Raw genomic sequence first — 12,718 nt, forward strand, 5'->3', positions numbered from 1 at the left:
TCAGTCTTCTGACTTTCTGAATACAGTTGCTATTTCCTGACCCAACAATTCATTTCTCAATTTTACTGGCCTGTCGTGCAGTGAGCAAGTAGGAGCTTGGTAACAGAGGGACTGGGAGTTCTAGCTCACGAGGAGAGGCCAGGAATAGCCACGGATGAGGTGTGAGGGTGGCCCAGGGTGGCCACCATGGCCTCTAGGTTGGTGCCAGGTGCAGAAGTTCAGCCCAGACAAGAGATTTGTCCTCTGAGTGAGCACCACCCACACAAGGGGCTGCGGATGCTAAAGCCAGAGGGCAGAGGGAGGAGGGATGGGGCAGAGGGAGGGTGGGGAGTGCAGCTGCAGGCGTGGGACTCAGGCTCTGGCAACCCTTGGCCCCTCCTCCTCCCCATGCTCCCCACCCAACTCTCTCTCATCTGTCCTGCCAACAGGACCCACTTTGAGGGAGCCTTTGAGATCAGGGCTGCATGTGTAGCCCCGGGCTCTGCTCCACGGGCACTTGGGAACTGCCCAGCACCCTTTGGAAGGTGTTGATCAGGTGCTCATGGGGATGGTCTGGGGGTTCAGAGCTGGGACAGGGAGGCCCAGGGAGCTCTCACAGTTGGGGAGGAAAAGTCTTTCAAGTATAAAAGAAATTCTCTAGGGAATTCCCTGTTTGGCCTAGTGGTTAGGACTTGGCGTTTTCACTACTGGGACCAGATTCCATTCTTGGTTGGGGAACTAAGCTCCAGCAAGCTGCATGGTGCGGCCAAAAAAAAAAAAAAAAAAAAAAATCCCCTAAAAAACCATAAAAGGAACTCCCTAAGCAGTTCCCCACAGAGGTGGGGGAATCTGCCAGGAAGAGGGGCAGGGGTCTTCTCAGCATATCTTGACATCCTGCCAGTCCCTCCAGAATCTTCCAGCTGCCTGGGCTGCTACCACAGGCCACAGGGGGACGCTGCTCCCCGTTTTGTTTCAGACAGCGTGGCTCAAGGCAGCCAGGATGGGACCATATCTTAGGGAAGTGCTGGAAGGGGCAGCAGAGTCCCTGGAGGGAGGAGGATACCGCTTTATCACTCTGAGCTTGCTCTTGGCCACAGACAGGCTGCCCCCCTGCTCCCTGAGCCCTCATACAGGAAGGCTTGGTCCCGCCTGCAGCCAGCTGGTCTGGCTGCCCCCAGGTGAGCGGCTCTGTGAGGAGGGCAGGGCCAGCCCAGCTGCCCTGATCCCACCCCACCCCCCACATCCCCCTCGTGTCTCCGAAGCACAAGGCCCTTCAACCTACTGCCTCCCACTCTGGGTTTTCCTTCTAGTTCCTTGGCCTCTCTCGAACTCTCCTACAATTGCGCTCTGACCCTCCAGTCCACCTCCTATTTCTCTGGTTCTCCCTGTCCCTAGTCCCTCTGGGCCTCAAGAGGGGCCCTCTCCCCTCTTCTCCCCTGGTATTATTAACCAGCCGTGTAAAGAGCTGCCAGGGCTGGGCTGACGGATGGGCCCTCCTCTGCTTTGCTCTTCCTCCAGCCTCCCCTTGGTCCCCACCCCTCCCCGGCCCTTTCTCCTCACCTCTTCCTCCACCAGTCATTTTTATCATCAAGGAAGGACACCGAGAGGAACAGGCCTGCTGGGTAAGCAAGTGGAGAGGTGGGTTGGGGAGATAATACGGAGGACAGGCAGCTCCTGCAGATAAGGATTTCCTGGACTCCCTCGGGAGTGCCCTGCGAATGGGCAAACACTCCTGATTCTTCTGTCCTTCCCTGTCCCCGACAGAGCAACGCCTGGAGGAGAGGGGTGGAAAGGCAGGGCGGTGTGGAAAAGGGCTGGGGACTTGGTGCAGCCAGCACTGAATTTGACTCAACTCTGACAGTGACTAGCTGCATGGGCAGGGTTAGCCTCAGTTTCTTCATCTATAAAGCACAGATCACACTTTCTGCCTCGCAGTGCCCGGCGCCAAGTATAAGCTCAATAAATGTGGGGCTCCTGTCCCCGCTGTCAGGGTGCCAGGTCACCCTTTGCCCTGAAATCCCTCCCCTGATTCTCAGATTCCACACAAAAGGTAACCTTTTCCTCCACGCCCTCTTAATACCAGGCACACTCACACACACAACGTCACATCACCCCTCTTTTAGTAATTAGGAAAGCTGGAATGCAGCAGGGTTACCAGTGACCAGAGTATCAGCAGAAGGCCAGGGCAGAACCAAGGGGTCTGAGCACAGAGTGCCAGGATGGGCGAGCCAGTGGCAGCAGGTTGCTGGGAGGGAGTGGGCAAGAGTTTTGCTGAGAAACTCAACTAGGTGAGAGCTTCCAAGGGCCTGGATGGGAGCGAGTGAGAGCTCAAGCTCTGCACCTGCCCCGGTCACTTGCTGGATGACCTTGCAGAAGTCCCTTTCCCTCTCTGAGCCTCCGTTTTCTCTTCCTCCATTTTGCAGGAGTGGATGGGTTGGGGGCTGAGATGGATTGCTTGCTGTGTGAGGTCTGTCCCCTCCCCTGCAAGCGGACACAGCCTGGTACATATAGGGCAGGGCTGCCGTTTAAGGCTGTTCCTCGTGTAAAAGTCTAGTCCTCGTTTTCTCCGCTCTTCATTTCCTCCCTCTCCCCCACCCCCACCCTGTCACTTGGGGCCGATAATCAATGAGTCGTAAAATGAGAAAGTGTCAGGAACTAGCGAAGCATAGACTGCAGCTGGGGCAGCCCTGGCGCCGAGTGTGATGGACTGCCAGCTCGTCCTCCCATGCTCGGCTCAGGCCAGCCGACCAGCAGCGAACAATTCACCCAGCCTGGTCCCAGGCCCCCAGCTGGAGAGCAGAGTGAGGAGGCCTATCTTCAATGGGTCCAAAGGCCGCACCTTAAAATGAGTGATGAAATCTCTGTGGAAATCTCTGACTTGGAAAGATGCACCCAGATGGACAGCTGCATCACAGAAGCAGGTTACATGTTCTCACTGTAAAGTGATCCTTTTATGTTCTTGTAGAAGATGAGAAAATGCAAGCAGACTCCAAACTCCATTCTCTCTGGGAGTAAGATTTTAGGGGAAGCATTCACTTTATACATTTTCCTGTGATAGGTTTTGATTTTGGACTGGGTCACATGGATTGTGGGGCCTTAGTTCCCCAGCCAGGGATGGAACCGGTGCACTCTGCAGTGGACACGCAGAGTCCTAACCACTGGACCGTCAGGGAAGTCCCTCTTTTGATAGGTTTTTAAAGCAAACATGCATTGCTTTCCTGATTGTGAAAAATCAAGATAACTTAAAGATATTTCCATTGTGGGGGAGAAGCCTTGGAGAAATATGCATGGGCTAATGAAATTGCTCCAGGTTTCTGCTGCAGGTTGGAATTTATATCAACCTAGGATGGGAAGGCTAGTAGACTCTTGCACTAGATCCAAAATCAAAGTACAAAGTTTGATTTTTTTTTTTAAGAGAAAATGAACAATCCCTTAATGAGACTGGCTTTTAAGGTCAAATCTGTCAAAATAATCGATTCTTAGGACAAAGGGAGGGTAATGATGAATGAGGTCCTTGGGACCCCCAGCTTAAACCTGGACTTGAGTTGGTTGCTGGGAGTCAGAGTTAGGGCAGCCAGGACTGGGGGCTGCTCCCCACCACCTCCCACAGCTTGAGCACAAAGCCAGGTCAGCACTGTGGTCCAATCACTCCCCCACACGGCCACAGCTTCCGGCCCACCAGCCACCCCTGTCAGAATGACTCTCTGGGATCTCCTGGCCCCTCGCCATCTGGCTTTCTCCTACAACCAAGCCCAGAATGTGTGGGTGTCCCCCTGTGTCAAAGACCCAGATTCCATGCTGCCAAGAAAGGGAAGGTAGTAAAGAGACTGGCGGGTTTCGGCCTACATGACACCGCAACAGATCTTTGAAGGTGGAGGGGCTGGGAAGGGGGCAGGGGGGCTGTGCAAGGTCACTCTGGCCGAGGGATTCCCTCAGTTCCCAGATGACCGATTCTATGTCCCCCTCCCGAGGAGCTGGCACAAGGCTGAGAGGTGCAGTTGACACAAGTTTATTGGTGGAGCTTCGGCGGAGTCTCCCTCTCTCTGGGACAGCCGAGGGCACAGCACCAACGGAAGGATGGACAGACAGAATCCCACACGGACACACGGATGGTGCAGACTCATAAAGATCACAGCACAGCCACGCAAGGCACAGAGACACACAGGCCACAGCACCAAGAAACACACACAGACACAGAACCACAGGGCTAGAACACACGGACAAAGTGCGGGCTTTGGGGCTCCTGCATAGACAGAGCGAGGGCCACATGGGGAGGGGGCCCCTGCTGACCTCCCCCAGGCATAGGCACACGGACAGCACACAGACAGGCAGATACCCGCAGCCAGCCAGGCTGCCACGCAGACAAATGAACTGCACAGAAAGGACACTGGGAATTCCCCAGACCATGGGGAGCGGGGACCACAGGACTTCTACCCACCCCCCAACCACTGCACTGATTTCCCTGCTCAGCCTGACTCTGGCCCACCCCCCGACACACACACTTTGGTCTTGCCCACTGGGGCTGGAGGGGGCAGGTGGAAGCGGGGGAGAGGGGAAGGATGCGGGCCCAGTTCCGTCCCTTCTCTGTGAGCAGGGAGGCAGGAGAGTCCAGGGCAGAGCCTGGGCCTGGCAGTGGGGTGAGGCTGGGGCCGGGGCTCAGGCTTGGGGGGGCTCCTGGCAGCGCAGGCACTGGGCCATCTCGGGCTGGTATTGCTCGACCTGCAGGGTGCAGCTGGAGAATCCAAACCGGGAGTGGAGCCGGGATGTAGCTTCAGCTAGGACGGCTTCGGGGTCGGCCGTGGAGTCTGCGGGGGAGTGATAAGAAGCAGCGAGCTCCCTGGGGAGTGGGGAGCCAGGCCAGGGTCCAGATAAGGATGGGTGAAGGGGAACCCAGGGGTTTTGCATGGCATGAAAGCCAGGATTGAATGGGAGCTTTATTTTCTCTCTCTGTTGTACAAACCGTGTACAACTGTTCAAAGAAAAGGTTGGGGAGACTCATCCCTAACTGACTAGCCTAACACGTTAAACTGTTGTTATTTTGCTATTCGCTTCTTCTCTTTGGATGTCAGTGTACAGCTGTGTATTTCAGCAGCCACACCACCCAATTTTCCACAACGATCCAGATGTCAAATATTCTGTTCCCATTGTCCCTCTAGAGTTACCATCAAATATCCTACAGAGTATAATATTTTTGGCATCCAAATTGCAAGTCTCTGATTGCTTCTTGCATCTGGAAGAAACTCAAAAATCCTTTGTCAGCTTGTGAGTCACCCTATATATTTTAAATAGTTGAATCATAATGTGGCTATAATTTTATATTCAGCTTTCTCTCTTAGCATTATACCATAAACATTTTTCCTAGTTGCCATACAGTCTTCATAATCATCATTTTTAAAAGTTATGTGGAGTGAGAAGCCACAATTTACCTTGCTGTGCCCCATCACTTGGACCTGTGGGTACCAGTGATCTTTTAAAGGATTACTGATGCCCTGTACTACTTTAAAGAGGGTGAAATCTCCCCCGGAACACCCTGTCTAGGGCTCCAACATGCATGAGAGAGAGGGAGAGAGATAGAAAAACAGAGCTAGAGGTCGAGAAAGCCAGAGAGATGGGAACAGTCCCAGTAATTCAGACCAGCTTCCTGTGTTTGGAGGGTGGGAGGGGAAAGGAGAAATGTTTCTGGGAAGTAACTGGCTGGGGCTAGCGTGGACTCACCAACGGCCAGGTGTGCAGAGGCAACGTAGTGCGTGAACGTCAGGGACCACAGGTGCAGCTCATGGGTTGCCCGGACTCCCGGCACTGACAACAAGGTGTCCCGCACGGGTTCAAAGCCCACACTTCGGGGGGTCCCTGCAAGTAGCACCCACCACGTCTTACTGCCAAAGCTGCTCCTGCCCAGAGGTCAGGACCCCACCTCCCCTATCCTGTACCACTCACCCTGATCCCCACAGTTCACCTCATTCCTGAATCCTCCTTCCAGCAATAAGCCTTCTCCCCACACACTCTTCAGAGGAAAGAGGGGTGCCTAGTCCTGGAGTGGGGTCAGGGAGGGCCCGGTGCAGGGGATGTAGGAAAGCAGCAGCATCAGACTCACCTTCCATGAGGACACGGAGAACATCTCGCAGGGTGGGAGCTGTGGATCCAAGGGCACAGATGGAGAAGAGGAAGGTGCTGATGGGGTCAGCTGCTTTGTACTGAGGCTGCACAGAAAGAAAGCCCTAAGAGCCTGGGAATTGGGAACCGTTCAGGGGAAGATCTAGGGGCACCCTGGACAAACAGGACCTGAGAGGGGAAAGGGACCATAACCCTGGGCCAGGGATCCTATGGAGCAGGGAGGTGGAGTAGGGTTGGGATGGGGACCCAGGGAAGGCAGGGCTGGGATGTACAGAGGCGAGCGGAAGACTGGGCAGGCTTGCACACATGGTACCTTGAAGTAGATGAGGATGGAGGCAATCAGCACCCCAAGGCTCTGCAGGAGGTCTCCCAGCACGTGCACAAAGGCCGCCCGGACGCTGGTGTTCCCCAGGGGCAAGGGCTCCCCGGACCCCTCCTCCAGCGGTGCATACTCTGGCCCCCTAGACCCGTGGCTGTGGGGGGGCCCAGCCTGGTGCAGCACAAAAGCCATTCTGAAGGGGAAGCAGAGCAGCTCAGCCCAGGTGGCCTGCTCCCAGCCTCCTTCACCCACTTCCACGTCCCCTCCTCTCACCTCCCAGGAGCCCTTTCTCTACCTGTTTTCTCCCTATTTTCCCAGTCCTCAGAAGAAAGCAATACTGTCCAAGAGAGACAAACAGAGCCGCCTGGGGGGAGGAATACTTGGTACTAGAGATGTAGATTCAGATCTTGGCCCTACTACCGAAATTGCTACATGCCCTGGGCAGGCAAGGCCCCTTGTCACTTCTCGTTATTTGTTTTGGCCACACTGCGCAGTTTGCAGAATCTCAACACCCCGAACGGGTATCAAATCCCAGGCTCTCATCCATGAGAGCTGGAATCCTAACCACTCGACCATCTCTCATTAACTGAATGCTTTAAATGGGACAACACTGATGATGGTCCCCAGCAGAGGGGCCAGCACCCAGCAGGCCTTTAACCAAGGTCTGTTGACCCTGAATTTTAGGTCTCCACCCCAGCCCCTTCTCAGACATCCCCAGGGCAGCAAGGCGAGAATTGTGTGCATGTGCTGTGGGTCTGCTGGGCAGATAGCCTGCTCTCCCAGCCTGCAGGAGGACCCCTCACCCCGCCTCCAACATGGTGCCTGCTCCATACTAGAACGTACAGCAGATTGGCACAGACCGCAATGCTGGCGGTCAGCAGCATGGCACCCCCCTCGATGTGGTAGTCGCTGTGCAGCAGGCGGATGAAGGCCAGGTACAGGAGGATGCCAGTGACCATCCAGAGGGAGACCACAGAGGCCAGAGCCCCCAGAGTTTCTGCGGGGGGAGACAAGCTGTCAGAGAGTGGCCCAGGTCCCTGAGAGGTACCTTCTGGCCAGGTCGAAGGGTTCTCAGGCCATGCAGGCACCTTACCTGAGCGGTGCCAGCCAAAGGTCATGGTGCGGGTGGCTGGACGAGTAGAGAGCCAGAGGGAGAAGAGGCTGCCCATCATGCTGCCCACGTCCGCCAACAGGTGGGCCGCGTCAGTCATAATGGCCAGGCTGTGCGCCAAGTACCCACCTGCAAGGGTGAAGTGACGTATCATCTGGTTCCATTAAGCAAATATCATGCTGTGCGTGTGGAGGCATGGAAAAGAGATCGGGAGGGACATATACCAAAATGTGAATGGTGGTTTTTCTCTGGTGATGGGATCACACATCTTCTTTTCACTCATTCGCGTTTTCTAGTTTTTCTACAGTAACAGATTCTTTTACAACATTCAGCTGCACCAGGTCTTAGTGGCAGCACGCAGGATCTTCCATCTTTGTTGTGGCATGCGGGATCTTTAGCTGCAACATGTGGGCTCTGGTCCCCTGACAGGGATTGAACCCAGGCCCCCTGCACTGGGAGCGTGGAGTCTTAGCCACTGGAGCACCAGGGAAGTCCCAACAATAACATGTTTTAATAAGAAATAGGGCTTTTAAAGGACCAGTTTGTACTGATAAGCCAGTCCTGAGTCCCCCTGGTACTGCCTGTCCCTCACCCTCTCCTACTTCCTGAGTCCTGGACACCCAGCTCCCCCATCCCAGCCAACCCCATCTTGTCTGCATGTCTACCCAGGAACTTAGGCATCCTGAGGATGGAGCTGGAGGAGCTGCTCTCTAACTTACCAACCACCTCCCCGGCCATGAAGACGCAGCACACAGCACAGGCGGTGCACAGCTGCCTCTGCGCCTGCATCCTCTCCGGGGTGAGACCCGGCTGAGGCAGCGGCTCCCGGTGGCAGTGGTGGACGGACATCTCCATGGGTTTGGGCTCCTCAGGGAGGGGCTCGGGGGCCTCTGTGAAGAGACTGAGGCAGGCAACACAGTTCAGTCTGGGGCCTGGCTCAAGGGCTCGCCTGCTCCTTCCTCACTCCCAGGTCCTGGGTCCCCTAGATTAGCTTCACCAGATGTCCCGTCTCTCTCTCCTTTTCCGAGTCCTGGTCAAAACCAGGAGCCTTGTATACAGAGGGCCACAGGAGAAATGGGGGCTGAACGGACAACTCAGATTGCAGCCTCCCTTTTCCTTTCATATAGAGAGCTGCAGAGTCTCACAGCACAGAGGAAAGCACCTGAGAGATGAGCTACTCTACCGCTTACTAAGGAATTAGACATATAAGGCTCAGAGAGGGAGGGGACTTATGGGGCAACACAGCTGGTTAGTGGCCGAGATGAGATTCGACTCCAATCAAATCAAATCATTATGATAGGCATCACAAGGAATACAAATGAACTGGGTATCCTTTCTAATCTCTGGGAGGCTTTGATGAACAAGACAAATGTCTACCTAAGTATGGTGAGATGTTTTAGAAGGTAGCTGTTTGACTAAGGTCCATCTAGTCAAGGCTATGGTTTTTCCAGTAGTCATGTATGGATGTGAGAGTTGGACTGTGAAGAAGGCAGAGTGCTGAAGAATTGATGCTTTTGAACTATGGTGTTGGAGAAGACTCTTGAGAGTCCCCTGGACTGCAAGGAGATCCAACCAGTCCATTCTGAAGGAGATCAGCCCTGGGATTTCTTTGGAAGGAATGATGCTAAAGCGGAAACTCCAGTACTTTGGCCACGTCATGCGAAGAGTTGACTCACTGGAAAAGACTTTGATGCTGGGAGGGACTGGGGGCAGAAGGAGAAGGGGACAACAGAGGATGAGATGGCTGGACGGCATCACTGACTCAATGGACATGAATCTGAGTGAACTCCGGGAGCTGGTGATGGACAGAGAGGCCTGGCGTGCTGCGATTCATGGGGTCGCAAAGAGTCAGACACGACTGAGTGACTAAACTAACTAAACTATTGCCTTAGAGCAGCGAAAACAAAGTGCTATCAGGGCTCAGATAGAGGGATACACTGACTCTAATGAGGACACCAGGGAAGGCCTGAAGGAGGCCCCTGAGAAGGGCCTGGGCAGATAGAGAGGCTTTTGATAAAGAGGAGGTGCACGTGCCAGCGAAGGCAGTATGATGGGGAAGTGGTGTGAAAGTGCCGGGTGGGGCTCAGACCTGGCCTACTTCCTGGACCTACCTCCAGGTGCCTCCATTCCCGGTCCTTCCACTTCCCTCTCTAGACATGCAGCTGAATGTGGCCCTTTAAGAGAGGAGTAGAATGTGGGGACCCAAAAAGTCTGAAGCTCTTGGCACGGAGAATTACTGGCCAGATTCCAGAGCTGGGTTGTCATGGGGAGAAGACGGTGCAGACTGCTGTGCCTGGGGTGGCAGCAGCAAGAGCGCTGGGTTGGGAGTCTGCCATGCGTTAGTGGGACCAGTGGGACCATAAGCACCCAGCAGAGGCCACCTTAACTGCACAGGACTATAAGCCTCCCTGGACCAGTGAATGGGTCTGGGGGGCCCTCACCTCTAGCATCACCTGGGGATTCGAGAGGCTGAGCTCAGACCACTCTGAGCTCCACTCTGGCCTAATTCTCATCCCTGATACCACCCAACCTAAAGTCGGGGGAGTGGGTGTGGTGGGGGGAGATAGAACCTTCCACAGCATAAAGGACCTAAGTAGAAAAATACAGTCCTGGGAATTCTATGGAGGTGTGACAAGAAAAACCTTGAGAGAAGATGAAGGCTCCAGATGATAGAAAGGCAATCCCAGTAGTAAAGTGGGGAGGGGTGCCTGGGGGTCTTCTGGTTGAGGAAAGCTCTGCCAATGGGTGAATTTAGGTGGGAGGGAGGAGAGGGCACATTTAGTGCTTCTAGGGAAAACTGGCAGGTAGATTAATTTCTTGGAATCCCCTTCTAAGACTTAGAATCTAGATGGGTATGATACAGGTGTGTTTCCAGAGGAGACAGGAGATGAGGGTGGCTTTGAAATCTGTCCTTATTCTTCAACAAGATATACCAGGCAGTGTACATGTACTGAAGCTCAGGCTGGTGGGAGACATGTGTCACAAATGACTTCCTATGCAAGGAGAAGCTGGGGCCGGAAGGGTTATGAACAAAGGACTTCAGATCACAGGGGAAGGAGTGACCAACTCTAATGGGAATAAGGAGAACCTCACAGAGGTAAACAAAGGGGCTCCAGACATGTGGAATGACAATGACAAGATATGCAGCTTGGAGCGTAAGCGTGAGGAACCAAGGGAAGGACCGAGGAGGAAAGTGATGGGCTCAAAGGAACATAAGGGGAGATGCGCTGATTGATTTGATCTTTTCTGAGCCGTGAGATGAATGACCTTGCTGATGCACTAGTCTGGGAGGAGGAGAGGAGGAAGAGAGGAGAGGAGATGGAGTGGTCCAGAGCAGACAAGGCTGGAGGGTCCCTGCGTAGAATTTTAGAGGAGGGGAAGGCAGGTAGGGAAGAACCTCTTTCAGAAAATACTGCAGGATTTGGTGACTAATGGTCATATGAGAATGAGGCGAAACTGGGAGTCAGAGATGCAGGTCTGAAGAACAAACAGAGGGTAAGCGGCTTCGGGGCAGTGGTCCTGGCCTGGGGAAGACACAGTGCAGCCAGGCATCAAGGTAGTCAGCCATCAACAGGCTGCTTCCTTTTGTTTGGCATTAACTGGGCACTAAAGAAGCCTCATTGTTGGTGTGTGGGTGTAGTGGGGCTACCTGCTGTTTAGAGAGAAGGAAAGACAATTCTTTCTCCCTGGCCCTCTGAAACCCCGGACAAACAACAAATAATATTGAGTTGGGTAGAGGGGACAGGTAGAGAGGAGAGACTGTCTTGAAGCAGAGTCAAAAGGGATGTGAAGACATGCTAGGGCCAAGGCTGGAGCCCCCACAACTGCGGTCCTGGCGGGGAGGGATTCGGGGGGGGGGGGGTCTTCCCTCCCTTCTGTTCATCCACTCGCCCACCCATCCAGGTTTACTGCCTCCACCCAGAGAAGGAGCGAGAAATACACAGAGGCACCGCAGCAGAGACAAAGGGACAGGGGTTGGGAGGGAAAAGGAGAGATGAGGAAAGAGAAAAAGCCAGAGAGTCTGTCAAATTCCCGAGATAAACGGAAGGTGGGCCAACAGACAAAAAGGCCGGCGGAGGTGACCAGGGAAGGCCCGGCGCGGCCGCTCGGAGGGACAAGGCGGACGGAGCCGGCGGGACGCGGAGGCGGTTCTCCGGCCGCCCCCGGCCCGCTGTCCCGACTGCTCGGCGCGCCTCATTTCACACCTCGCCGCCCCCGGCCCCGTCTGTGCGGAGCCGGGAATACCCCCGCCGCCCAGACCGCACCTGCTCCTTCCTTACCGCCCCCTCGCTTCCCCGCGGCCGCCCGCCCCCCAGGAGCCGACAAGACCCGCTGCGGAGCCCGGGCCCATCCTCGGCCCGGGTGTCCGCAGCTGGAGGCGGCTCCCCGAACCCCGGCGCTCGGAGGGTAGGGCCGGGGGCCTGCAGAACGGACTCCGAGGGGCTCCCACGGCAGGGCCCCCGGAGCAATGGGTACATCGGGGTTCCTGGAGCGGACTCCGGCCCGACGGAGGGGCAGTCGCTCGCGGGGAAGGTCGAGGGGCTTGGGGGGACGGGCCTGGGAGCAGTTTCTCGGGACCGGGAGGAGGGTGGCCGAGAGGAGCCAGAGCGGGGTGTCCACCTGCAGGGGCTGGGGCTGGCTGTGCGAGCTGGGGGCGTCTGCGCGGCCAGAGAGGCAGAGCCCGGCCGCCACGAAGCCAAGGGGGTCGCGGTGCTCTGGGAAGGCCAGCCGGCCGAGAGAGACAACGAAATAGACGGAAAGCAAAAGGGTAGCGCCCCTCCTCGGCCGAGGGCCGACCCAGATCCGTCCTACCTCTTCAAACGCAGGCCGCCACCAGCGCCGCCGCGGTCTCGGGGGCCCACCAGGCGAGTGGTCTCCGAGCCCCCCGTAGTGGAAGCCGGCTCCATTTCTCCGCGGCCCCCGACCGTCTAGGCCCCACCGAGGGAGGGAGAGGCGTGGCGGGCCCCGCGCCAAGTCCGAGCGGCGGGCCGACCCCCAGACTCCCCGCAGGGACGCGGGGCCACCAGAGTGAAGGCAACTGCGGCGGCTGTGGCGCTGGGAGTCCGAACTGCGGCTCCCGCGGCTGCCGGAGCCCCGCCCCGCGTGGGGCGAGCTCCCCAAGCCCCGCCTCCAGGCTCCCCAGCCTCTCCCCACCACGCCTAAAACCCGCCTCCGGGGCCCTGTCCCCATAGACA

The 12,718-nt window shown here is 56.0% G+C and overlaps 1 protein-coding gene across 1 annotated transcript; it reads right to left on the reverse strand.

Annotated features, from left to right (window-relative positions):
- Nucleotides 1-4,635: 4,635 nt before the first annotated feature.
- Nucleotides 4,636-12,430, reverse strand: SLC30A3 (solute carrier family 30 member 3). The gene is made up of 8 exons (XM_068983487.1): nucleotides 12,336-12,430; nucleotides 8,243-8,424; nucleotides 7,506-7,652; nucleotides 7,256-7,409; nucleotides 6,407-6,605; nucleotides 6,074-6,179; nucleotides 5,695-5,829; nucleotides 4,636-4,784 (listed from the first exon to the last, which is right to left on the reverse strand). The coding sequence occupies exons 1-8, from the start codon at nucleotides 12,428-12,430 to the stop codon at nucleotides 4,636-4,638; spliced, it is 1,167 nt and encodes a 388-aa protein (XP_068839588.1).
- Nucleotides 12,431-12,718: the final 288 nt, after the last annotated feature.

The sequence above is a fragment of the Capricornis sumatraensis genome, chromosome 1 (genome assembly GCF_032405125.1).
Source record: "Capricornis sumatraensis isolate serow.1 chromosome 1, serow.2, whole genome shotgun sequence".
Taxonomy (NCBI): domain Eukaryota; kingdom Metazoa; phylum Chordata; class Mammalia; order Artiodactyla; family Bovidae; genus Capricornis; species Capricornis sumatraensis.

What these genes read in the sequence shown, in the direction of transcription:
- SLC30A3 (XM_068983487.1), bottom strand. Translation starts at nt 12,430, where the DNA reads ATGGAGCCGGCTTCCACTACGGGGGGCTCGGAGACCACTCGCCTGGTG. An exon ending in CATGGCCGGGGAGGTGGTTG is followed by an intron (nt 7,653 to 8,242) that starts GTAAGTTAGAGA and finishes TCACCCTTGCAG; the next exon opens with GTGGGTACTTGGCGCACAGC. An exon ending in CTCTGCACACCTGGCCGTTG is followed by an intron (nt 4,785 to 5,694) that starts GTGAGTCCACGC and finishes ACTCCCCCGCAG; the next exon opens with ACTCCACGGCCGACCCCGAA.